At 39.2% G+C, this 26,860-nt stretch overlaps 1 protein-coding gene across 1 annotated transcript in view; it reads left to right on the plus strand.

Moving 5' to 3' along the window:
- The window catches only part of LOC148361800 (multidrug and toxin extrusion protein 1-like), a 29,538-nt gene extending 3,782 nt beyond the window's left edge, over nucleotides 1-25,756 (plus strand). Inside the window, exons 2-16 of the mRNA XM_088342940.1 lie at nucleotides 118-219; nucleotides 1,052-1,120; nucleotides 1,332-1,480; nucleotides 3,565-3,607; nucleotides 7,348-7,392; nucleotides 7,477-7,574; nucleotides 8,044-8,141; nucleotides 15,994-16,175; nucleotides 18,128-18,236; nucleotides 20,068-20,143; nucleotides 22,165-22,234; nucleotides 23,252-23,384; nucleotides 23,468-23,562; nucleotides 23,653-23,719; nucleotides 25,551-25,756. Of these exons, the coding sequence (XP_088199066.1) occupies nucleotides 118-219; nucleotides 1,052-1,120; nucleotides 1,332-1,480; nucleotides 3,565-3,607; nucleotides 7,348-7,392; nucleotides 7,477-7,574; nucleotides 8,044-8,141; nucleotides 15,994-16,175; nucleotides 18,128-18,236; nucleotides 20,068-20,143; nucleotides 22,165-22,234; nucleotides 23,252-23,384; nucleotides 23,468-23,562; nucleotides 23,653-23,719; nucleotides 25,551-25,756 (1,542 nt within the window). The remainder of the gene's footprint in view (nucleotides 1-117; nucleotides 220-1,051; nucleotides 1,121-1,331; nucleotides 1,481-3,564; nucleotides 3,608-7,347; nucleotides 7,393-7,476; nucleotides 7,575-8,043; nucleotides 8,142-15,993; nucleotides 16,176-18,127; nucleotides 18,237-20,067; nucleotides 20,144-22,164; nucleotides 22,235-23,251; nucleotides 23,385-23,467; nucleotides 23,563-23,652; nucleotides 23,720-25,550) is intronic.
- Nucleotides 25,757-26,860: the final 1,104 nt, after the last annotated feature.

The following is a 26,860-nucleotide window of genomic DNA, read 5'->3' on the forward strand; positions in this document are numbered from 1 at the left end:
ATTTATATAAAGAGGATAACAAAAATGGGGTACATCAATTTGGTTAATGAATGTTGTTGTGATCTACCTTAAAAAATCCAAAAGGTTTTTTAACATTTCTTTGTATTTACACCGCAGATAATATCCCAGATGATGACATTCATGATCAGCATCGTTAGCATGGTCTTTTGTGGTCATCTGGGGAAAACGGAGCTTGCGGCTGTGTCATTATCCATAGCAGTAAGTACAATGACTTGATTTTCTGTGACGAGTGGAGGTTACAGAGCTACACCGTATATTTTAACGTTCGGGTGCTGAGAAAATTGTAATCACAGGCTGCAAAATATGCATCCAAGGAAATGTAGCTTGAGTTTAGATAGCCAAATGTTATGTAAAACCAAACAAGACTGAAATTTGGAATATTTCATAGAATTTAACCATTTGTACAGCAAACATTGCTACCATTCACTGTGTTTAAATTAGTTTTGTTAAAAAAGAAGCCCTTCTCCCCCCAAAAAACCCAATATTTCAGGGTTAGTACGGGTGTTTAAAATCCTTAAAAAAAGGTTGAATTTTAATGTTGTATTTTAATGTTAAGGAAAATGCTTGAATCTTGGCCAAGGTGCTTAACATTGCTTGAAATCGTCACCATTGCCATGTTTCTTGGTAGTCTGACTCTATAGACGCAATAAGTGAAGAATTGTTTTTGAAGCGTGTGAAAATGACGCCAACCCGCCTACTACAGTGGCTTGTCATTATGACGTTGTCATGTGAAACATCACCACCCCTTATTGGTCGCACCCAAGAGAGCAGCTCCATTTAGAAAACCCTATTTAAAAGCCCCTGGCGACCCTCCAGGGTTTTTACAGGGTACGGGAAACATTGTTGTAACTGTTGACTATTTTAAAAAAATGCCAGCAACTTGATGGAGTTATAAACTGGGGAATATTGCTGCTTAACTCATTTTTCGCAGACACATTATTAACCGGAACAGCACTCTTAGACAACACAGACAGACACCACTGTGTAGAACTCGATCTTTGTGTTCCATTGACAATGTGTCTTCATACAGGTGGTCAATGTGACAGGTCTCTCCATCGGTACTGGATTATCACTGACATGTGACACCCTCATATCTCAGGTAGAGTCCTGCACAATGATTTCATTGGAACTTCAAATTTTTTTTTATCTGACTTTGAAACAGAACCACTTGGAAGATTTCAGTTTGTCTGGAGTCCAACTAAAACCTGTTAAATAACGTTCTCTGGTATCGAGATTGTTTACCTTTTATGTATCAAAAAGATCTTTGTTCCTTACACTGTTTTGCTTTTGTTGAACCTGTCTTGGAGTAGACCTACGGGAGCGGAAACCTGAAGCGGGTTGGGGTGATTCTTCAGAGGGGGGTTCTGATTCTACTGCTTGCTTGTTTTCCTTGCTGGGCCGTTCTCATCAACACCGAACCGCTTCTAATTGTTGCCAAACAGAGCTTGGCGGTTGCCAGGTGGGTCTCTTTTTACTGACAGATTCTTTCAGGGCAGTGGTCAACTTTTTATGTGCCACGAACCGGTTTAATGTCCAACTATAATCTGGCAGCCCAGCCTAATAATAACATTAGTGATAACAACGACGACAACAACAAAAACAATAATAATTATAAACTAGACCCCTGGGGATCTAGATCAGTGTTTTTCAACCACTGTGCAGTAATCAATTCATGTACTTTGCCGTGGGAATTATCCAATTTGTGTGCCTGTGTGGTCTAGCGAAAGCTATCTTTCATTTGGATTTACTTTTAACGGAGATGCAACGACTGGTGGCTCTCACCGCCGCGATCCGGGTTGGATTCCTGCTGCATCCAATAGTAAGCAAATTACATCCGCAATGACAGGTATGGTGTTATACTACCATACTGTGACATTTTGGATGTAATTTTGATTGTATTATTGGCTGAAAAACAATTTATTTGCACAAATACATTTTTTTTTGTTTTTTCTTTATGTGCGTCCGGGTACCAAAGGACAATTGGTCCTTGGTACGGGTCCGTGGCCTGGTGGTCGTCAAACGCTGTTTTAGAGAGCACTGTTCTCTTGTTTCTTTTTTTTTTTTTTTCTTTGTTACATCACAGATTAAAGTAATTCTCTAGGGTTGGTGTTGCTACACCTCCTAAAGGAAAAGGAAATCGTTTTACAAATAAGTGTTGGATAAAAGCTATGTAGCTAGGTGGCCTTGGGGGTAGGGTGCCAGCCCCGAGACTAAGATTTGTCACTGGTTTGTGCCTCGACTGAGTCCTATCTCAGAGATTTGGGGGTTTGGTCACTCCAAACGATTGCCGTTGCGACACATGGGTTTGGTTGTGTCACAGACCAGAACGGACACAGTACTCAATAGCATATGATTCTCAGTATTTATTGAAACGAGAGGGAGAGTAAGGCTTGCTTGCTTGATCCGAGGACTGACGGAAAACAGGAGCGAGCGAGGCGGGAGTGACACTTCCGTGTCGGACGAAGACAGGCGGGAATAGTAAGTCCCCTGGCCGGGGCTGGAGATCAGAGGCAATGTCGAGTTCGTAATCGGGGTCGTAGGCAGGAGGCAGTCAGGTAACGGGGCATAACGGGGCAGGCAGAACGGGCGTAGTCAGGTCCAGAAACTGGTCAAAAACGAAGATCAGGCAGGAGAAAGGTTTAGCAGAAACGGAGTCGGACGGGAATGCTCACTGAGTTGAATACAACAGTTCGCAACGATCTGACAATGACTGAAAGAGGGTTTAAAAGGGAGTGTCCACCAATCAGCTGTCCGGGCTGTTGGCGCCAATCAAGCCGCCGCAGGTGCTCCAGATTGGCAATCATGACAAGTTGATCGAGGGAGCTGGGAATCCCCTCCTCTGCATCAATCTCCCAGAAAGAGTCAAGAATGTGAGTATGTTTTTTGACTCTAGCCTGGAAAGGGATGGGCGCCACCAGACACTTCACAGGAAATGGGGTCCCTACAACTCGAGTGGTTAAGGGATCAAAAACATACATACGTACATGTAACTTCAAAAATATTCTACTTGTTGACGCCATGTTCTGGCTGAAATTATTATTTAAGATACTTTTGTTGCGCGTGCAATTATGTGAAATGCTTCGATTCGCTCGAATAAACTTTTCTTGGCATTTGACTGTATTGAAACCGTAATTTTCTTACTTTCACCATTTTTATTTCACAATTAAAGAAAAACCACGACTGCACGCGTGATATCACAGTCCTCCTTAACGCCCTGCCAACTTCCCTTTAGCGCAATGCACTTTGTGGCTGAAACACCGATGATGAAAGTAAGATAAGAGTACATAGGCGCGGTGGGCAAAAATATATGAAGACTCTTTGAACTCAGTTAGGCATTGGTAACACATACTTAATAGAGAAAGTATTTAATTGAAATTGTTTTAAGGACGCCTCAAACTACGCACCCCACCTGTAAATTTTACTTGAGTATATTAAATTGTTTATGGATTATTTTTTACATGTACACTTTTTAACGAATGCCTATATGCTGATTATACATGCTCCCTTTCTGAAATTTCCCATGGATTTTTTTGTATACTGCAGTCTATCTCAACTCTACGTGAAGATCGCCATGCCTTCCCTCCCAGTGAGTTTCTATTTGTCAATGTCCGTGACTTGCAGTCTGATAGCCAGTGACGTGTGGTGGTTTCCTGTTTGGTAAATAAATCAACCTACGTCTTATTCCTCATTTGATTGGCAAAGCAATAAAGCAATATATAAAATGTGGTATAGGAAAAACGTTTTATTTTCTTACCTACTGTACACTTAAAAAAGAAGTCTATAAGCTGTTCTTTTTGAATAAAAGCACCAATAGATAGGGAATCCTCCATTATGAAAAAAGTCCATGCTTATATGATCACTAATTCTATAGTTTGGGGCTGAGGTGTGCACCAAATCACAAAGTTTGTCTGGGTGCTTGAAATCCTTGAAATTGCTTGAATTTTCAAGGTCAGGAAAATGCTTGAATTTAGGGGTAAGTGCTTGAAAATGCTTAAAATCGTTTCCATTTTGGTGTTTCTTGGCAGTCTGACTCTACAGACCATGCAATAAATGAAGAATTATCTTTTAAAAAGTGCGTGAAAATCACGCTGATATGCCTGCTCTGGTGGCTCCTCATTATGGTGTTGTCATGTGAAGCGCCACTGCCCCCTATGGTCGCACTCACGAGGACAGCTCCATTTAGAAAACCGTCTCTTTTGGCTCAGCCCCCAAAAGGTTCCTCAGATCATTTTTTTTCTTAATGATATATTATCGATAATATTAAAACATTATGCACCAAATTTTTAGTAATTAGTAATTTCATTTGTTTTACAGGGGATCCCTGCAAAACACATGAAATATAATTTAAAATATTTACTGATCTACAAAGAATTGTAAAATACAAAACAATTTGAGCTTTCTACCCACTGAACGGATTTAAAGTCAAACAACAACACAAAATCCATAAAAATGCAAAACAATAAAATAAAAGTTACATACTGGACTGTCTCAGAAAATTAGAATATTGTGATAAAGTTCTTTATTTTCTGTAATACAATTAAAAAAAACAAAAATGTCATACATTCTGGATTCATTACACATCAACTGAACTATTTCAAGCCTTTTATTATTTGAATATTGCTGATTTTGGCTTACAGCTAAAAAAAACTCAAAAATCCTATCTCAAAATATTAGAATACTTCCTCAGACCAAGTAAAAAAAATAATTTTATAACAGCAAAACTAAATCAAACATTTGAAAATGTCCATTGATGCACTCAGTACTTGGTTGGGAATCCTTTTGCACAGATTACTGCATCAATCCGGCGTGGCATGGAGGCAATCAGCCTGTGGCATTGCTGAGGTGTTATTGATGCCCAGGATGCTTCGATAGCGGCCTTCAGCTCATTTGCATTTGTAGGTCTGGTGTCTTTCATCTTCTTCTTAACTAATCCCCACAAATTCTCGATGGGGTTCAGGTCAGGGGAATTAGCAGGCCAATCAAGGACAGTGATGCCATGGTCAGTGCACCAGTTACTGGTGGTTTTGGCACTGTGGGCAGGTGCCAGATCATGCTGGAAAATGAAATACTCATCTCCATCGAGCTTTTCAACAGATGGAAGCATGTAGTGCTCTAAAATCTCTTGGTACACAGTTGCATTTACTCTGGACTTGATGAAACACAGTGGACCAACACCAGCAGCTGACATGACTCCCCAAACCATTGCTGACTGTGGGAACTTCACACTGGATTTCAAGCAACTTGGATTTTGCTCTTCTCCAGCCTTTCTCCAGACTCTGGCGCCTTGACTTCCAAATGAAATTGCAAAACTTGCTTTCGTCTGAAAAGAGGACTTTGGACCACTCTGCAACTGTCCAGTGCTTCTTCTCCATAGCCCAAGTCAGACGCTTCTTCCGTTGTCTTGAGTTCAGAAGTGGCTTGACCATGGGAATACGGCTATTGTAGCCCATTTCCCGGACACGTCTGTGAACTGTGGCTTTTGATACCTGGACTCCAGCTTCAGCCCACTGTCTTTGAAGCTCCCTCAAATTCTGGAAGCGGCTCTTCTTCACAATTGTGTTAAGGCTGCGGTCATCTCTCTTGGTTGTGCAGCGTTTCCGGCCACATTTTTCCCTTCCAACAGACTTTTTGTGGATATGCTTTGAAACTGCACTCTGTGAACAGCCTGCTCTTTGAGAAATTTCTTTTTGTGTCTTACCCTCCTGATGGAGGGTATCAATGATGGTCCTCTGGACAGCAGTCAGATCAGCAGTGATTTAGTTTACTGAACCAAGCTGAGTGTTTTTAAGGCTCAGGAAATCCTCGCAAGGTGTTTCGAGTTAATTAGATGATTCAGGTGATTAGTTGAATAGCCTACTTGTATACTTTTTTATGATATTCTAATATTTTGAGATAGGATTTTTGAGTTTTCTTAAGCTGTAAGCCAAATTCAGCAATATTCAAATAATAAAAGGCTTGAAATAGTTCAGTTGATGTGTAATGAATCCAGAATGTATGACATTTTTGTTTTTTTAATTGCATTACAGAAAATAAAGAACTTTATCACAATATTCTAATTTTCTGAGACAGTCCAGTATATTAACTCCTCAGTGCTACAAATACATCATAAAATTGAAAAAGGTTAACTATTTAAAAATATATTTTAAACACTTTAGACACCTGCAAAAATATAAATTAAAATATGTATAATAAAGGTCTAAAGATCAGCGGTCTATAATAATGAAAGATTTAATGCACTCTGATTCGGAACAATCAATATCCTTAAAATGAGACAAATTTGGATTCATTTTAAGGATATTGATTGAAATTATAAAAATACTCTTGAAAGTGCTTCTAAAGTGTTTGAATTTGGCCATGAAAAAGGTGTAAGAAAGCCCTGAAATCAGAATCCTTGCTCTCACTATTGCCTTCTGGCATGAGCCAAGAGAATTGCATGCGTCAGTTTGCATCTGCATATGGCATCAGCACAGTAAAAACTGATACATTTTTTGCATTAATAACATTTCAAAGTGAATAGAAATCTAAGTGCAGAATGCATTTACAAATGGATTGAATCCGAATTCTAGTCAAGTGAAGTCATGTTTTTATGTATAGCCCTTAATCACAAAGATTTTCAAAGGGCTGCACAGACCACAGATTATTGCAAGCTACAGACTGTTATTACGCCATCCCCTGATCTAGAACCTACACGGGAAAAGGAAAAGCTCAAAAATGTCAACGTGAGGAAAATAAAGATTTTTCTCTTTTTTTTACCATTTATTAATGTTTTTTTAATTTTGTTTGCAACATGTATTAACTGTATATAATTATTCTGTTCTTCATTGAAAATAGATTTTTGAATTGTATTTATAAAAAAAAAATTCATTTTCACTTGTTTTTAAATTTGGACATTTTTGTCCTACTTACATAAAAATGTCCATCATAAAACTATAAAAGAAAACACAATACGCAGGGGATAAGAAAAATGACAAGAACGGAAAAAGAAAAAGACAAAAATTGGGAAGTTTAAGAAAGAACTTTAACACTGAATGAATATAACCATTCAAAATATGTTTAATTTCCATGATGACAGGGGAGTTCTTCCCGATGCCACTTCACAATCATATTATTGTGAGGCAAAAAAATAACCCATTTCTTTACTTTTGAGCTTTTTTAATATGCTAATTTTCAATCCTATGAAAATAAATCAACTGTGATTAATTATGATGATAAGAAAATCCGTGTTAGAAATTCAAATTAACACTGTGATAGCGCATGTTTACAACAATAGATTCCTCTTTAAAAGCACTGTGCTTTTAACATGCAATTTCACCCATTCACCCATAGGCGGCCTTCATGTACCAACTGCAAGCGAGATATCTTCAAAATCAGGTACTGTGTAGCAACGCTCTATTGCTGTTACGGATATGTATATGATACCAAGTCAACAAAAGTGTGTCTGTTTCATTTTTGCAGGGAATTATTTGGCCACAGGTCATAAGCGGCGCGATTGGAAACATCTTGAATGCTATCATCAATTACGTCTTACTCCATGTTCTACATTTGGGAGTTGCGTAAGTTATCCGGATTCTCTTGTATTGTTAAACAAAATGTAAATATATACATTTCTGCATATTACCTATGGTTTTTATTGATCTTCACTGTGTTTTGTGAAATGTTTCCCAAAGCTAAATCTATGTCACCCTGGTCATCCTACAGCAGGGGTCAGCAACCTTTTCGGTGTGGAGTGCCACTTTAGAATTTCCTTGTAAATCAGTGTGCCACACCAAGATCAATGACTCGCACAACATTTTTTTTATTTGTAATTTTACACCAGTCCGAACATACAATATGGATATACAGTACATTGAAATCGTATAACTGACCGATTTATCTTCCACTATTCTTGTTCATCAATAAACGAATTAATGAATGTGAGCAACATGTGGAGAGGCCTGTAGACATCCATGACTTCAGCTTTTTATCACAGGAATCAACATGAATCAACCATTCTTAATTTGTCTTGTTTGTCTTTTGTTCTAGTGGTTCGGCCGCAGCCAATACAATCTCGCAGTACGTGCTGGCGGTGGTCTTGTTTGTTTACATCAACTTGAGGGGGTTGCACAAAGCCACATGGGGAGGTCAGTTCCCGTCTTGCTCGCCTTAAACCTGATCACCGATCAACAATTGATGTTTTTTTTTTGAGTAAGTGCTTGAAAATGCTTGGAATTGTTGCCATGTTTTTTGTCAGTCTGACTCGATACACCACGCAATAAATAAGGATTTTTTTTTAAAGTCATTATGGCGTTTGTATGAGAAGCCTAACTGCCCCCTACTGGTAGCACCCAAGAAGAAACCTCCATTTAGAAAACCTGCTCTTTTGGCTCGACCCCCAAACGGTTCTTCAGATCATTTGTTTTTTTAATTAGATATCATCAATAATATTAAAACATTATGTACCAAATTATTTAGTAATTAGTCATTTCATTCGTTTTTTCAGAGGATCCCTGCAAAACAGATGAAATATAATTTAAAATATTTACAGACCTACGAAAAATTGTTTGGTTCAGCTCACTGAGTATAGCTGTCTCTTTTGGCTCTCAAACTGCTCCTCGGATGTTTTTGTATTTTTAATGATATATTATCAATAATAAAACGCTATGCACAAAATCATTTAGTAATTAGTAATTTTATATGTTTTGCCCCCAAAACATATGTTATATAAATAAGATATTCACTGTCCACAAAAAAATGTGAAATACAAAACATCTGTAGCTTTTTACACACACAACAGATTTCAAGTCAAACAACAAGACAAAATCCCAGAAAATGAAAAACAATCAAATAAAATTACAAATATAACTTTTCATAAAGGATAAAATGATAAATGAATAACTTACAGTTGTATTTTAACCAATTTAGACACAGATCCTCTGAAAACCAAACAATAGAATATAAATTAAAATGATTAAAATGGAAAGCATAAGATTGAAAGATTTAATGCTCTCTGCAGTCACTATCATTAAAATGATTCATTTTTTTTGTTTGTTTTTAAAACATAAAGTGCTTTCTTTTTGATGTGTTCTGCTTTGAACTCAATCATTAGCCAACACTTCTAGAGCCCTTTCCGCGTTTGTAAAGAAGTGTGACATAGCAAAGCTGCGCATGTACTGTTGAAGCAGAATTCATGTCAGCTTAGAGCAGCCCATTGACACAAAATTATCGCAGATCCTCAATAGGAACAGCTCAAAATAACACAAAGTATGTGATAGCAGCAAAAGAGTGACATTAAAATCAACAACAAAAAGTTATTTTGATCGGTGCTGGATTTCTTCCTTTGAAAGTACAGTACTGGGAAAATGGAGAAATTGGCCTTGAATGTGCTTGAATTGCGCAATGCAAAAAAGTGTACGAACCATGGATGTAACATTAGCGTCGTGGTGAAAGTCCAAATCTGTAAAATTTTGACAAAATTGGTTACACACTTTGACTAAACAATCCAACAGATCAGAGAGGGGATGACACTGGCTTTTATCATTTGCTTAACACTGCAAATTAGAGTTATTTGACCTTTTTGCTTGCTACAAATTTTGCATTCATAAAAAAGGACAACATGGTGCCATTTTGAACAGCTGCCTTCTTTGTACAGGTCTGGGAAATTTCAGAATCCCCTAGTAGGTGGGGGCAGCTACCTGTGGCTTTAGAGCATAGGTGGTAAAGATGCGGGCTGCAGGCCGGATCAGGCTAACGAAGGGATTTATTCCAGCACAAAAGAAAAATGTGTGTGTATTTCTTCTCTCTTTCTCTCTCTCCTTCTCTGTCTCTTGTGCTCTTACTCTCTCTGTTATTTTCAATCCCCTTTTCAGGAAACTGGGAGGAAAACCCAATCGCGTAACGTTATTCACAGTTTATTGGGGAGAAGAGAAATAAGCGCACACTCGATCCGGGGATCGATGGTCGCGGAAGTAGATTGCTTGGTACGAGGAAATGGTCAAAAACAAACAGGAGCAAAACACAGGAAAAACAGGGATTCACTGGGCTTGGCTAAACAAGAGCAAAAAAACGCAGGCAAAACAGGGATTAACAGGCTTTACATATCACAACAGAGTTTGGCAGAAGTTTTGCAGACGCTTCAACAAAAAACGACTCAAAGGACAGCGTTTAAGTACTCCCAGGGAGCAATCTGTCAACGCGTTTCAGCTGGTGTCCATGGGCGGGGCAATTGGGCGCCATGGCAACCGTGACAGAACCTGGTGCAACACGGTGGGGACCAATTGGGCGCCATGGAAACCATGACATTCTCTCTTTTTCTCCTTGTCTTTCCTTCTCACTCTTCTTCCCTCTTTGTTCCTTTCTCTTTGTCTCTGTTTTTTTTCTTTCCAATTTTGTCTCTATTCCCTCTCTCTCTCTCTCTCGCGCTTTCTCTAGTTCTTCTCCGACTCTTTCTCTCCCACTCTGTTTCTGTTTCTTGTCTCTTTCTATCTGTGTCTCTTTTGCTCTTTCTCCGTCTTTTTCAATCACCTTTTCTCTCTTTCTCTCCTTGTCTTTTTTCTCACTCTTCTTCCCTCTTTCTTTCTCTTCCTCTCTATCCCTCTCATATGCCTTCCCTCCCGCTCTCTCTTTATTTCTTCTGTTTCTTTCTCTTGTTCTCTTTCTCTCTGTCTTTTTTCCTCCTTCTCTCTGTCTCTTTTTTGCTCTTTTTCTCTCTCTCTCTCTTTGCCTCTTTATTTTTACCTCCGTCTTTCTCTTTTTTTTGTACCTTACTCCCTTTCTATTTCGCTCTCTTTTATCTAATTTCTCCCTGTTGCCCTTTTGGCTCCCTAGAACTTTTTTTTTTTTTTAAGTCGACAATGGACAAAATTCAAAATGGCGGCGCCCTCTACGGCGGCGGCTGGATCTGCTCCCGACAGTTTCTCACATTCTAGTCAAAAACCCCAATCTTCGACTCAGTTTATGAGGGCGAACAAAGACAACTCTAACTGTAGATTAATATACGATCGCAGTTTTTTGCTGGATATGCGAACATCCAGAAATCCAGCGCAAATTTCGACGATCACTCTGGAGTGTTTACTTAGCCTCGGAGTGCTACGTCAACAGAACGCAGCGGCCGACAAAGCAGCGAGTAAAAGTGGCAAGCGGAAGCGCTGTGACCGGGGAAGGAAACGAGGTTGTCGGGCCGGGCTAACGGCTCGGATGAAGGCTAAACCCTTCAAAACGCCTCTACCATCCATTTTCCTATCCAACGTCCGCTCCCTGGACAACAAACTGGACCATTTACAAGTGGAATTTACATCGAACCGCGAATTGACGAACTGTTGTGCTTTAATTCTGACGGAGACATGGCTAAACTCATCTATCCCGAATGACGCTGTTAGCATTGTGGGGCTAACTGCTTTCCGCGCTGATAGAAGCGGCGAACTCACCGGCAAAAGCAAGGGGGGCGGTCTATGCATTTATACCAACAACAACTGGTGTAAAAATGCGAAGATAATATCGAAACACTGCTCACGAGACATTGAGCTTTTGACGGTGATCTGCAGACCTTTCTACCTACCGAGGGAGTTTAGCGCGACCATCATTACTGCCGTGTACGTGCCCCCCAGCGCTAATACGAAGGAGGCAATGGACGTTCTCTACCGAACTGTGAGTGAACTGCAGCATGCTTACTCCGAGTGCATTTTTATTGCGGCGGGGGACTTTAACCAGGCCAATATGAAAACAGTTCTCCCGCATTTCCATCAGCATGTAAACTTTGCTACAAGAGGTAGGAACACATTAGACCTGGCCTACACAAACATCAAAGGTGCATATAAAGCAGCCCCCCGCCCCCATCTTGGCTCATCAGATCACCTTTCTATTATGCTAATTCCAGCATACAAGCCCCTGCTGACCAGAGAAAAACCTACAGTGAAGCAGGTGAGGGTGTGGTCTGAGGGGGCAATGGAGGCACTACAGGACTGCTTTGATTGCACTGATTGGGACATGTTTAAATCGGCTGCCACTTACAACAACAAAATAAATATAGATGAGTACGCCATTTCTGTGTCAGCCTACATCAGTAAATGCGCAGAAGACGTCAGCAATAACAAAACTATATGCACCCGTGCCAATCAGAAGCCCTGGATGACTGCTGAAATACGAAAACAACTAAAAGTACGGAACCTTGCCTTTAGATCTGGTGACAAGGAGGCGCTGTTATCAGCGAGGGCTAACCTGAACCGGGCTATCAGACTAGCAAAGCGAACGCACAGTCAAAAAATCCAGGAACGTTTCCTCAGCACAACCAACACCAGGGATATGTGGAAAGGCATTCAGGCCATCACCAGTTACAAGCCAACCACCGCCCCAGTGCAGAACACTAGCATGGACTTTCTGAATGACCTCAACAAATTCTTTGGAAGGTTCGAGGCACAAAACGGCACCCCTGCAGCGAAAGCGGTTCCAAATCAGGGCGAAAGAGCACTCCACCTGGACTCATCTGACGTGAGGAAGACCCTGAGAAGGGTCAACACAAGGAAGGCTCCAGGCCCGGACAACATTCCGGGGCGGGTACTTAGGGAGTGCGCCGATCAGCTGGCTTGTGTACTAACAGACATTTTCAACACCTCGGTAGACCAAGCCAAAGTACCATCATGCTTCAAATTTGCCAACATCATCCCAGTGCCAAAGAAACCCCAGATCTTATCACTCAACGATTACCGGCCCGTTGCACTGACTCCTATCATAATGAAGTGCTTTGAGAGACTGGTTAAAGAGCACATCACCTCCAGTCTCCCCTCCTCATTCGACCCCTTTCAGTTTGCCTACAGGACAAACCGCTCCACCAGGGATGCCATCTCCTCTGCGCTTCACCTGAGCCTGACACATCTAGAGGAGAAGAACACCCATGTGCGGATGCTGTTCCTGGACTTCAGTTCAGCATTCAACACCATCATCCCACAACATCTGGTGGACAAAATGAGACTCCTGGGTTTCAACACCCCCCTGCGGAACTGGCTGCTGGACTTCCTCTGTGACAGACCCCAATCAGTGCGGATAGGTCAGAACAGTTCAGATGTCATCTACCTCAGCACGGGCTCCCCCCAAGGCTGCGTCCTAAGCCCCTTGCTGTTCACCTTGATGACACACGACTGCGTCCCTAGGTCCGCCACAAACCACATCGTGAAGTATGCTGACGACACAACAGTGGTGGGCCTCATCAGGGATGACAATGACCTGGCCTACAGAGAGGAGGTGGAGCAGTTGGTGGGCTGGTGCAGGGACAACAGCCTGGTCCTGAATGTCGACAAAACTAAAGAGATCATTGTCGACTTTAGGAAAAACCAGTCCAACCATGCCCCACTTTGCATCAACAACAAGGCCGTGGAGGTTGTCAGCAGTATCAAGTTCCTAGGGGTGCACATTACAAACAAACTCACCTGGTCCGTAAACACTGCATCACTGGTTAAGAGGGCACAGCAGCGCCTGTACTTCCTGCGGAGGATGAGGAGAGCCCACCTGCCCCCACCCTCCCTCATTACATTCTACAGGGGCACCATAGAGAGTATCCTGACCAGCTGTATCTCTGTGTGGTGTGGAGGCTGCAGCGCTACCGACTGGGGTAGTGTGAGGAGGGTAACGAGGACAGCAGAGAAAATAATCGGGACTACACTTCCCTCCATTCAGGACATTGGCCAGAAGCACTGCCTATCCCATGCTAAAAACATTACCGGGGACCCCTCTCACCCCCATCATGGACTGTTCACTCTGCTAGCCTCTGGGAAGAGGTACTGCAGTGTGCGGTGCAGGACCACCAGGCTCCGCAATAGTCTAGTCCCCCTGGCCATTAGACTGTTAAATGGTCAATCTAACATATAGTTAACTTAAATCTAAACGGCTGCTAATCTGACTTTTGCACTACTGGCAGTTTTTTTTATAGCTTGCCACTCCTTGCACATTGCTCTCTGCACTATTGTAATTACAGCGTTATTGTTACAGTGTTAATGTTACTGTGTACCTGACTTGTTAACCTGACTGCCCATTTTGCGCATCTGGTTAGCTACTCTTCTTGCACTATCGGCACTATGGTAAAATACTATACGTAGCCAAAATACAATACAACATTATTTATATCTGTACATTCAAGGAAACTGTGGGGGTCAGATGCATCGACATTTCGTTCTGTATACACGTGTACTAGAATGACAATAAAGTAGATCTGAATCTGAATCTGAATCTGAAAGAGACGGAGAGGATTCTATATATATATATATATATATATATATATATATATATATATATATATATATATATATATATATATATATATATATATATATATATATATATTTAAATATATATTTATATATATATATTTATATATATATATTTATATATATATTTATATATATATATTTATATATATATATATATATATTTATTTTTTTTTTTTTTTTTTTTAAATTTGGTGGTTTCCAGAAAAGAAAATAGTACACTAATTTCCTTCCACGCTTTCTAAAGCTGTAAAAACATGAAGAACAAATGTTTCAATGACAAAGTACTGTATGTGTTTCACACTTCAGGGGGACAATTAAGAGTCCGGTGGGTGTTGATTGTAACTCTTTTGAATACTTTTATTCGCATTTGATTTTTTTGTACATTTGTCTCTGTGCGCTCTCCCATTCGCATCCCATTTCATCTAAAACTCACACGGACCCGCGCTCTCAGTTTTAAGACCCTGCAGCTGCATCCGGTACCTATCACAAAAACACGACGGAATGTCCATAAACTTCGCAAAACCAACAGAAAAGTGCTAAATAATTGAAGTGCAACAAAGGAGACAAGATAAGCAAACATGTATGAACATGTGAATGAAATAACCTCCCAAGTGGAGAAGGGCAAGTATCTCTAGGTATTGTTCACGAGTGAGGGTAGGATGGAACAGGAGATGGACAGATGGATCGGTGGCAGCGTCTTCCTCCATGGTGAAGAAGGAGCAGTGGCGAAAGGCAAAGCCCTTGATTTACAGGTCAATCTAGGTTCCTACCCTCACCTATGGTCATGAACTGAACATGATGCAAGTGGCTTCCTGCCTTAGAAATAAGGTGAGAAGCTCAGTTATCATTGAGAGGAGCTAGTTAAGGCAACTCAGGCATCTGATAAGGATGCCTCCTGAATGCCTTCCTCGTCAGGACGACCCAGGACACGCTGGAGGGACTACGTCTCGAGGCCTGCCTGGGAATGCCTCGGCTGGGCTCGATGAAGTGGCTGGGAATAGTGAGGTCTGGGCCTACCTGCTTAGTCTTCTGCCCCGGCGGCCTAACCCTGGATAAGCAAAAGAAAATGGATGGATGGATAGACGAAATAACATGAAATTAAATGAATAATGCAATTAAATGCTTGTTTTTTTCCTTTTCCAGGCATCCATTTTACATCCATTCATTCACCTCATGCACTCATTTAAATGGGTCTCACATATAAAAACCCCAAGCACCCCAGCTCTGGAACTCATTGCTGCCTGACCTCCGGAATTCCTCCACCCTGTCCACTTTCAAATCCTGACTCAAATCCCACCTCTTCAGACTTGCCTTTTCAAGGTCATCTGCCTCACACACTGCCCCCTTTGAACCCTACTATTTTTTATTTGCTATTATTTGCTTGTTTTATTCTTATTGTTCTTATTGTTGTTTGGTACTTGATCTACAGCGACCTTGGGTGTCCTGAGAGGGGCTTTGAAGTAGAATGTATTATTATTATTTAATTTATTTTATTTTTTAACTCCAAAAACTGGAAAAATGACTTACCAAAAGAGCACTTTGTTTAGGAGAGGGCAGAGAGTCAAGAGCTCTAGTGGCATCTACTGTCTTTATGTCTTTGGCATAAGAATGCTTCAACTGGATTATACACATACTTAATAGATTCTGGATTTATTCTTTTGAGAGGTTCAAGAGAGAGAGAGATTCACAAATTGAGAAAATGTTACTCTTGTTTGACGGACACATGTTTGTCTCGCAGGATGGACGCGGGAATCTTTACAAGAATGGGGACCTTTCGTCAAACTGGCCATTCCCAGCATGCTGATGCTTTGTCTGGAGTGGTGGCTGTTTGAAGTGGGAGGATTCATCGCAGGAATCATTAGTGAAGTCGAGCTAGGAGCGCAGTCCATCGCATATCAGCTCACCGTTGTTGCTTATATGGTAAACGCTTGTCTCCATAGCAGGGGTGACCAACTCATTTTAGCTCCAGGGCCACATCGTAAAATAAAAAGAGGACTCTCACATGGGCAAAGAAAGAAAGAGAAAGATGGAGAGAAATAAAGAGGGAGAAAAAGAATCATACAAAGAAAGAAAGAGAACTAGATAAAGAGAGAGAAAAGGGGAGCAAAGGGGAGAAAAAGAAAGACAGAGGAAGAAAGTGAGAAGGAAAGAGAGAAGAAGGACGAAAAGAGAAGGGAAATGAGAGAAGGAAAAAAGCAACAAAAGAAAAAGATAAAAAAATACAAAGAGACAAGGAGAAAGAAAAATCAAGAAACATGAGAAAGAGAGAACGAAGGGATGAGAGGGAAAAGAAAGAGACAGAGGAGGGGAGGAAGAAGGAGCAAAAGAAAAAGACAGATGGGGAGAGAAAGACATAGTAGGAGAAAGAGAGCAGAAAAAGAGAGAAAACAAGATACATAAGATGGAGTACAAAAGAGAGGGGGAGAGGAATGGAAAGAAATGTTAAGAGCAAAATAGTGAGAGAAAGGGGAGAGAGAACTAGAGAAAAAAGACTGAGAAAAAGAGAAAGATAGAGACAAAGGGAAAAAGACAGAAAAAGATCCAGAAAGAGAGAAATAGAGACAGACAGAGAGAGAGAGAAAGAAAGGAATACAGAATAAAGACAGGGGGGAAAATTCAACTCAATTTCATTTCAACTAATTGACTACAGTATTTTGAGTCAACACAAAGATAATAGGTTTCCTATCATAGACGACACAACAAACATGTTTCATTTCAAACATATCTAATCAATTGAAAGTAGTTAGCAATACAGCCCCTTATTGATTAGGATATGATTATACTAGGACTGCAACTAACAATTATTTTCATAATTGATAAATTGGCCGATTTATCGATGAGTCCGATTTCTTAGACATTTTTAATGTCTTCCTATTTATTCAAAAATTGAAATTTTGAATAGAGACCAAAATAGTGCACAAAACATCAGAATGTTCTATAATACAAAACAACTTAAAATCAATTCCAAATTTTTGTCAATTAACTTGACCGTAAACAAAAACAAAAGCATAGATACAAATATATCCTATTAACCTACAAATATGGAAGATCGTATTATATTTGGACTTCATACAAAACAAAAAGGAATGGCATTGACACGATTTAATTTCCTTTTTAGCCACAAAAAGACATCAGAAATGTAAAATGTTATCAACAAATTGTTTTTTTAATATGATAATCATTCCCAATATGACAATGATATATAATATTCGTAAGAATCTGTGCTTTGTGTAGATTTAAACTTGTCTGTATTATTTTTTTCCTTTTACTCTATTTTATTTACTTATTTTCTTGTTTTCTTTCTCTCTACTTCTGCAGCGCTTTCTATTTCCCTTAAAAAATCTTTGTTTTATAATCAAACAGTCAAACACTACCGAAGTTTAATTTTCATGACAATTTTGTTTGTAATGATGCAATGTTTATTAGAATATATGGAAAATCACTTTTTTATAAAAACGATCTTGGCGCTATCCGTTGGACTAAATTGGTACTACAAGTATCAGCGTCACAACGGTCATGTTGACACTCTTATTTGCATTGATTTAACGTACTTATTATCTCATAAATCATGTGACTCAATAAAGCAATGGTCTAATCAGTCGCTAACGCTTTTAATAATCGATAGCTATTGTTGTTGTTCTTTTGATGAGGTGTGGCAGCTGTAGATTACACCATAAATCTTTGCACCTTTAAAATCAATCTGAGTATTCTAGCTTGATAAGTATGATGCTTTGAGCAGAACCAAGTTTTAAAAAAAGGTTGTTACATAAAAAAAAAAAAAAAAAAAAAAAAAAAACTAGGGTTGGCCACACCCTAGCTCATTTTATTTCTGTGTAGTTTTGAACATCTCATACCCATTCTACCTCCCACAGTTTCCACTTGGAATTTCTGCCGCCGCTAGTGTTCGAGTTGGCAACGCTCTTGGTGCAGGAAACGTTGCGCAAGCCAAGCTTTCCAGCAAGGTTTCCATCATCTGTGCATGTAAGCGGCCTTAACCTTCGAAAATGGGACCCCCTAGTTATCTGTTTAACGTTTGTTGCTTGCAGTTTACCTGTCAGGCTAAAGTTAAATCAGATCAAGCCAGCTTGCGTTGTAAACAAATCAGAAGAGTGAAGAAGTTTGATTGACTTTTAGGATTTGCTTCCTATATAAAGAAACCTTTAAGAAGTTACTGTATTGTCCACACTATAAGGTGAACCGGATTATAAGGCGCACCCCCCCAAAAATGGTCCTTTATCATATATTTTTGTCTTCATAAGGCCCATGAAATTGAGGCTGCAGTAGGAGATAACGGAGTTTATCTGTGGATAACCGTTGGGATCTTTAAAGGTGGCGTGTGTAACTTCAAAATTATCCTGCTTGCTGACGCCATCCCCTGGCTGAAATCATTGCAGCTTCTTTTGTTGCGTGTGCAAGTATGTGAAATTCTTAGTGTACTCGAATAAACGCTCCTTTTTTACTTTTGGGGAGGTTTGGGTTGGCATTTGAAACGGTGCTTTTCTTACTTTGTCTCGAACCAGGACAGGAAACAGGAAAGGAGAACCCAATCGCGTAACGTACTCACAGTTTATTAGGGAGAGGAGCAATGCGCACACACTCGATCCGGGGATCGATGGTGGCGGAAGTGGATTGAAATCCGAATAAAAGAGTTGTCAAAATCAAACAGATCAGGCCCAAAATAAAACAGCATCAAACACAGGCAAATTCACGGAACTAGGCATTTCACAAAGAGTTTAACAGGAGTCTTGCAGACGCTCTGACAACTAACGGCTCAAAAGGACCGCGTTTAAGTACTCCCAGTGAGCAATCTGTCAACGCGGTTCAGCCGGTGTCCAGGGGCGGGGCCAAGTGGGCGCCATGGCAACCGTGACAGAACCTGGCGCCACACGGCTGGGACTATTTGGGCAACATGGCAACTGTGACATACTTTCACCATTTTCTTCCTAGAACTAAAGAAAACCACAACAACGCACGTGATATGACTTCTTCTCCTCACCCAGTGCCTTCTGCACGGAGGGTAAATACTTTGGCATCCTCGTTTGCAGTATTTTCTGACATTTTTACAAAATAACTTTGCTTACACCTTATTTTGGAAGCATTATTTAGGACAAATATGGCAGTCAAAACGAGACTCAACACTCTTAAGTAACTGCGGGAGGGAGATGAAGTGATATTTTTCTTTGCCTTCATGTAGGTTTTAGATCAAGGGATGGTGTAATAACAGTCTGTGGTCTGTGCAGCCCTTTGAGACTCTTTGTGATTAAGGGCTATACAAATAAACTTGACTTGACCCTTTGAACTCAGTTGGGCCTCGTAAACACGTACTTCATAGATGAAATTGTAATTGTAATGTTCTTGTTAATGACTTCTGTTTCCTTCACACCGATATTGACGTACAGTTGCAGAAGTGGAGAGACTGTTTAACCTCTCAGAATGCACGATGCAAATCAGTGTTTCTGGCACCGTAAGAATAGTGTGATAAGGAGTGATGCAAAGTGTTGGCGCCCTCACCAGCACCACCCGGGTTTAAATCCCGTTGCATACAATGTATTGCAGTTAGGGTCAAAGATGATTCGTGATTGAACAATCATTGTTCCAAAAAGAAGTATTCCATAAAACCTCAGCTGATAACGCACACCTGGAAATTCTGTACGCATTTCCAATCATTTCCATTGCGTTTAAGGGCTCTCTTTCAAATTTTTGGCCAATTTGGGGGTTTTGTGTGCGCCTTATTGTCTTGAAAATACATAGTTTCAGTTTTCAACCCATAAATATGACCAAGATGTGTTACGGGCGCTGCTTCCCGTTGCAGTCATCGTGGCCTGTTTTGTTGGAACCGCCATCACAATTTCCAGGAGAGTCATTGGCTACATTTTCACTTCAGAGAGGTAAACTTTGCCCTTTGTAATGCCTGGACATCGTGTTTGTGTGTAACAAATATAATATGATGAGACACGTGTTCAGGTTTTATTTTAGATGTTCTTTAATTTTGGTTCTAAATATTTGTTGCAGAGGAAGTGTTTTTAGTCGTTTTATTTTATCTTCATTTTGTACTTTTAAATGTTTTTATATCGTACTGTTTACTTGATTTACACTTTGGTTTTATTTTAACACAATTAACATTCAATCGTCATGTTGACTTAGTTACAGTTTTTAAGTGCAATATCCCGGTTGTTTATACTTCCCGTTTAGAGGCGAACACTGAATATTAAAGGTAAATATTTCAATTTATTAATCTTTATACTGAATCATTTTGCCAACTGGCGTACAACCGTAGTATTGTTGTAGTATTACTAGGATATGAAAGATTCAGATTCTGACAAAAAATAATCTATCGAGATTCAAAGAGACCAAACCTCGCCATTTTTACTCCCATATTTTGCCCATTCTTTTTGAAGTTTTGGGGTACCCGTAGCAGACGGCGGACAATTATGTCAGCTTTCTTTAAGTGAGGCTCATTTTATGTAAAATAAAGGTGAATTTCTGGATCTGCAAGTATTTCAATAGATCCATGTTAATATGATAGTTCATGTCGTTTTGTGTATTATTTGAATCAATATTGTTGATTTTGATGATTTTTTTCCTTACCACTAGGAGGCGCTAAATAATTAACACTGTCCCTTTAAGATCCACGAAACGATCAGCTATATATTGGTTATATTTGCTTATTTTAAGGATGGTCCTGATCTTACTCAGATACAGTACTTTCATTATCTGGTCCCCGTTATTGTCCGTGTAAAGCGTCCACTGTTATCGTTTTAAGTGATTTACCGATGCTGAAATCTGTTATCGCCGAGCTTGTAAAAATAAATCAGATTCACTCATTTTATTTGATATTACCTACCTTTAAAACCGGACTCCGGTATCACTTGTTGTAGAATATTTTAGAAAATTGATACTGACATTTAAGGCAAGGCAAGTTTATTTGTATAGCACAATTCATAGACAAGGCAATTCACAGTGCTTTATTATTGCCTTTCATGGAAAATAAATCAGATTAAATGATTTTAATCAATATTTCCTGATGTTAAAATTGACACCACAAAATCGCTTGGTGTTGAATACCGATACTTTAGAATGATATCGATATCTGGTATCGCCAGAAAAAAATGTAAAAGTAAGAAAAATTATACCTAAAGTGATAGTGTGTATTATTTAGCACCTCCTGGTGGTAAACATATTTCAAAGAACAAAAACAATTTTAATTTTAGTTATGAGCAAAAATATAGAAACTGTCATGTAAACATGCATTTTCTTTTAAATACTTGGTGGTCAAAAATAAGCATTTATTTGACATAAAATGATCCTCACATTGAGAGAGCTGACATGTTTGGCTTTCATCTTGCTGCTAAGGCTACCCTAAAAAAGTTTTTATTTTTTTCTTTTGCACATAATTTTACTTAATACCTTTTTCACACACTTTTTTCAAGTTCTTTTTCATATTTTGATTCTTTTGGTTTGTTTTATATCGTACCTCTATTCTTTTTCCCTTTTGTTGATTTTGTTGTCTTTTATTTTTCATTTTTTCCTATTTTTGTTCTTTCCTATTTTCTTTTCCCCTTTTTTCTTTTAGTGTTTTTATTATTTTTCTCTCCATTTACCTTGGTTCCTATCCTTTTATTTCCTCTTAATTTTTCCTTCTTTGCAAAACATGAGGCACTAAAGTGAGGGAAAATACTATTGTTTTTTGGTCACTTTAAGTTGACATAGTTCTTTCTTGTGCCTCGTTTTTGTCGGCACAACACCATACACATACAGTGGTCAAATATGACACACTTTACCTTTAAAATGAGCACAATCTTCTGACATTATGATACAGTATTTCCATTGCCTCACTTGCTTCCACTGACTGCATGTCAATGCGAAACATTGTATCTCATCTTCCCGTGTTTTGTTACTTTTCTTCTAGAGCAATTTTGAAGAGGGCCTATGATGTTCTGATTGTTTTCGTCTTCATGCACCTTTCTGATGCTGTTGCGGTGAGGGGAAAAATAAAACCAAATCAGACATCTTACGATAATTTTATATATGAATTTAAGTGTACAGTATGTCACAGAAGTGAGTACACCCCTCACATTTCTGCAGGGATTTCATTATAATGTTTAATGGGGCATCACTGAAGAAACATCGCTTTGACACAGTGAAAGAAGAATGTAAACAAAGGCCATGGCTTCTAGAAAGATATCCTCTAGTCTGATAAGACAAATATAATTTTATTTGGCTCAAATGGTGTGAAGCATGTGTGGTGGCAAGCAAGTGAAGAGTGCAAACATGTCGTGCCTAAAGTCAAGGTGTTGGGAATGTCATGGTTTGGGGCTTCATGAGTGCAACTGGAATTGTAGAGTAGTTGCATTTCATTAATGAAAACACAAACACAAAGGATTTACTGTGAAAACTGAAGCGGAGAAAGATCCCCTTACTCCGAAAACTAGGTCATTGTCAGTTCCAGCCTGACAATGATCTCAAAGATACTTCTGAGACGACCAAGGCTTTTCTAAAGGGTAAAGGGACTGGACTGGCTGAGTGTGTATCCAGATCTAAATCCAATAGAACATCTTTGGAGCATCCTCAAGCGGAAGGTGGAGAAAAACTCGATCTTGAATATATTCCAGCTGAGTCATGTTGTCATGGAGGAGTGAAAGAGCATTCCAGTGGCAATTTGTGAGGCTCTGGTGAAATCCATGGCCAGGAGGATTAAAGTGGTTTTGCAAAATAATGGTGGCCACACACAATATTGAACTTCAGGAACTTTTACTTTAGGGTGTACTCACTTTTGTTACTAGTGGCTTAGCTACTAAAGGCTTTATTTAGAGTTTTTGGGGGGGAACAAGAAATTGACACAGCTATATTATCTCTACGCAGACTACCTTTCATTGTGCCAAGGCAATGTTTCTTCAGTTTTGTTCAAGTCAACATTTTGATCAAATAGCTTCAGAAATGTGAGGGGTGTACTCTCTTTTGTGACATGCTGTATAAATATCAAACAATGGCCGCAGGGTGTAAGCGGAGGGGTCATCCGAGGGGCTGGAAAACAGAAAGTGGGCGCACTTTGTAACCTGATTGGTCACTATTTCATTGGCTTCCCCATCGGCGTGGCCTTAACCTTCGCTGCAGGCATGGGCATCGTAGGTAATAAAACGAAACTGAATGTACGCTGCAAGCAAAATGCATCGAATGAAATGCATGAACGCTGACTTTATTTTTTCTAACAGGACTATGGACAGGACTTACCATCTGCGTGTTCATGCAGGCGTTTTTTTTCCTCATCTATTTGTACAGATTGAATTGGGAAAAGGCTGCCACGGAGGTGAGTGCCCAAATGTCAGTCCCGGAAAGACAAGTTTGAAATGTATGTCACATGAAATGTTTTGAAACATGTTAAAATGTCTTTGTGCAGGCTCAAATAAGAGCTGGTGTCCCAATCATCTTAGAAAACTCCATCAATATGGAAGATTACAAATCAGGCAAGTCCATGTTTTCTAAAAATGCCAAAATTTCATGCCGAAAGCTTGTCATAGTAATACAGTAATCCCCTGTTTTTTGCGGGGGTTGTTTTCCAAAAACCTGCGATAGTCAAACCCTCAAAGTAGAAAACTTCATCTGGCAGAATCAGTGGGGAAATGTCTAGAACAAAATAGTAACATATTGTGTCTTGATTAAAACCCTCGTCATCACACCAGTAAATCTTAAATAACTTGCGCAGCATTCAATTTTAGTCGATTTTATAAAAAAAAAACCTTATTTGTTTTTTTTAGACCTGTATTAAAATTTTAATTTTAAAAGAAAACTTCATTTTGTGCGCTAGCTCTTTTCTTTTGCAAGTAGATAATAATAGTGACATGATTTAAAACAGTGCCCTCTTCTGGGGAGATTTTTTTAGGGTTGCTATCTGCTGACCATCACAGTGGGACCTCGCTATTTCGCGGTTCCACGTTCGATTCAGAGCTTCGCGGGTCTAAAAAATAATAATAATAAAATAAAATAATTTTTAAAAAAAGTTTTTTTTGTTTTGTTTGTTTGTTTGTTTTTTTTAAAGCATTTTTGAAGGTGCGTCGCTATTTCGTGGTTCCATGTTCGCAGGTTCAGAGCTTCGCAGGTCCAAGAAATAATAATAAAATAAAATATATATATTTGTATATATATATATATATATATATATATATATATATACTGTATATATATATATATACATATATATATATATATATATATATATATATATATATATATATATATATATATATATATATATATATATATATATATATATATATATATATATATTTTTTTTTTTTAAGCATTTTTGAAGGGGCTTCGCTACTTCGCAGATTTTCACTTTTCGCGGGTGGTTTTGGTCCCCATTAACCGCGATACCCGAGGGATTACTGTATTAACGTTTTGATTCCTAATTCAATTCGGGTACCTAGTAGGTACAAGGTTCATTACCGACTGAACGTATACAACTCTAACAAAAAACAACTAATGTACTACAAATGATAACACAAAACTGCAGTTGAAAAAGGGATCTTTATTGTCACTATACAAAGCACAACAAAATAGATAGGTTTCACCTTTCAGAGTAAGAAAGCAATTTAAACAGTAGCTAGCATCGGGGAACCATGACTTTAGCAAAGTCTTTGCGATGATTAATGTACAAGTGTAGCAGTTTTTCACAAGTTGTAGCTTCAAGTCATTTGTGTCTTGGGTAATGGATCTGGGGTTGGTGAGATACCGACTCGGCAGGTGTAGCTTGTGAGGCTTGTTACCAAGCCGCATCAGTAGGCCAGACCAGCAGCCTCGCTTTTGCTTTTCTCCTGACGCCTCAGTCGATTACCAGACGTGATAACAATCCACAGAGCACCCGGTGGTAAACAGCATTTCTTTGCGCTCGCCTGACTTTCCTTAGAGTTCTGATTTAATTGTTTAACTTATTTTCAATGCAACAAGAAGCTAAAAGCTACTAGCTGTTGCATTTCTCTGTTGTTTGTTTTGGTGGCCAGTGGAGCGCACGCCCACCCACGCTGTTTGAACTATCATATCAATATGAATTTTTATAAATATCATAGGTTGAAAAATTTTGTATTTCTTTTCATCCCCCACTTAGATCTGCGTCATGTTAGCCCGGCATCCTGCCGCCACGCTGTACAGTGTGTCACTGGCCCTGTCTTGTACCAGACAAAATAGTGCCATCCAAAGAAAAATTTTCCACGTTGGGGCTTTAAATTGGAGCATGCAGCTTTTAATCATGGGCGCTCTGTAGTCGGCAATTGACTTTTTATTTTGTCAAATCTTCAGACTTAAACAGCAATGGGGACCCCGTGCGAGCACAAGAGACTGCTGCTGAAGACCACCGGGTTCCAAACCAGCATGAAAGCGGGCCTGCTGCAGACCTTAGCCTCTCACAACTGCTTATAAAGCGGGGATTCATTCTCCTCATCTTTGTTCTCCTTCTTGTCGCTGGAATATTTGCAAGTCACTACCTTGTTAAACTGCTCAAGTGACCTTTCTACCTGACAGTCATCCAATGAAACCAATGTAGTGGTTTCATTCTAGTGAAAGTACTTCAATATTCAGTTATCTTTTGTTTTCCTGAGAAAATCATCATGATCAGAACCACACTCACAATGTTTTGTTAATCTAAGTCGGTCATTTTGCACATTAGTATTTTATTTTGGAGGTGCCTAGAGCAGGGGTCGGGAACCTATTAACCAAAAGAGCCAAGCTAGCAAAATGTTTTGATTTTTTTGGGGGGTAGAGAGAGCCATACCGTATATTTTAAGACAAAATTCAGCAAAAACGCCAACCTCACTCTCGAGACAAAAACTTTTGTTTTTAAAGCATTTTACTTTCTCTGTGTGACGTTATATTAAATGTTTACTGAATTAACTATATAAAATAATAATAATGCCAGACCCTGTGTCCTATATCAAACAAAACACCTTAAACTTGTCTCCCTCCTACTGTGACTTAAGATAATTGAGGCTCATTTTGACCTTCGTTTTTTTGTGAATGATGGTTTCAAAAAAGGTGTTTGCAGAGTTCTTTTGTAGATATGCCACTCAAATTGTTCCGTGTGCTTGGGTTGTGTTTTTGGATGATTTCAGTTTGTTGTGTTTGTTTTGATCATAATGTGTCTCCACAGTGAAAATATTAAGGATTCTTTAGTGATGTACAGCCAAAACGGGGTCTGTTGGTGTGACACTTGACTGTAAACCATAGGTAAAACGGTGCCCTTTATATACTGGACTGAACAGTAGGTCTTTTAAGAGGAGCTTCGACTACGCATGCACCAAACCCAATGCTGAGCTAACCAAAAATTGAACGCTACAAAGAAATTTGCATAAAGAGCATTTCTTCACCGAGCCATATGCACCTACGAAAAGAGGTTCCCCACACCTGGACTAGAGGCACATTTTTAAAGCGAGAAAATGTATTTTTTTTTTTCAATACATACAACTATTGTACCTTCTTTTGATGGTCACTTTGTTTTACATATATGACTGTTTTGTAATCATTTGCAATGTAGTGTTCATTTCGCATGATTTTTAAAATAAATATTACTGTCATAAATGATTATTTTGTTTGATATAGTCAAGATCATTGCA

This window comes from Urocampus carinirostris, chromosome 8, assembly GCF_059441175.1.
Source record: "Urocampus carinirostris isolate Australia breed hairy pipefish chromosome 8, RoL_Ucar_1.0, whole genome shotgun sequence".
Taxonomy (NCBI): Eukaryota; Metazoa; Chordata; class Actinopteri; order Syngnathiformes; family Syngnathidae; genus Urocampus; species Urocampus carinirostris.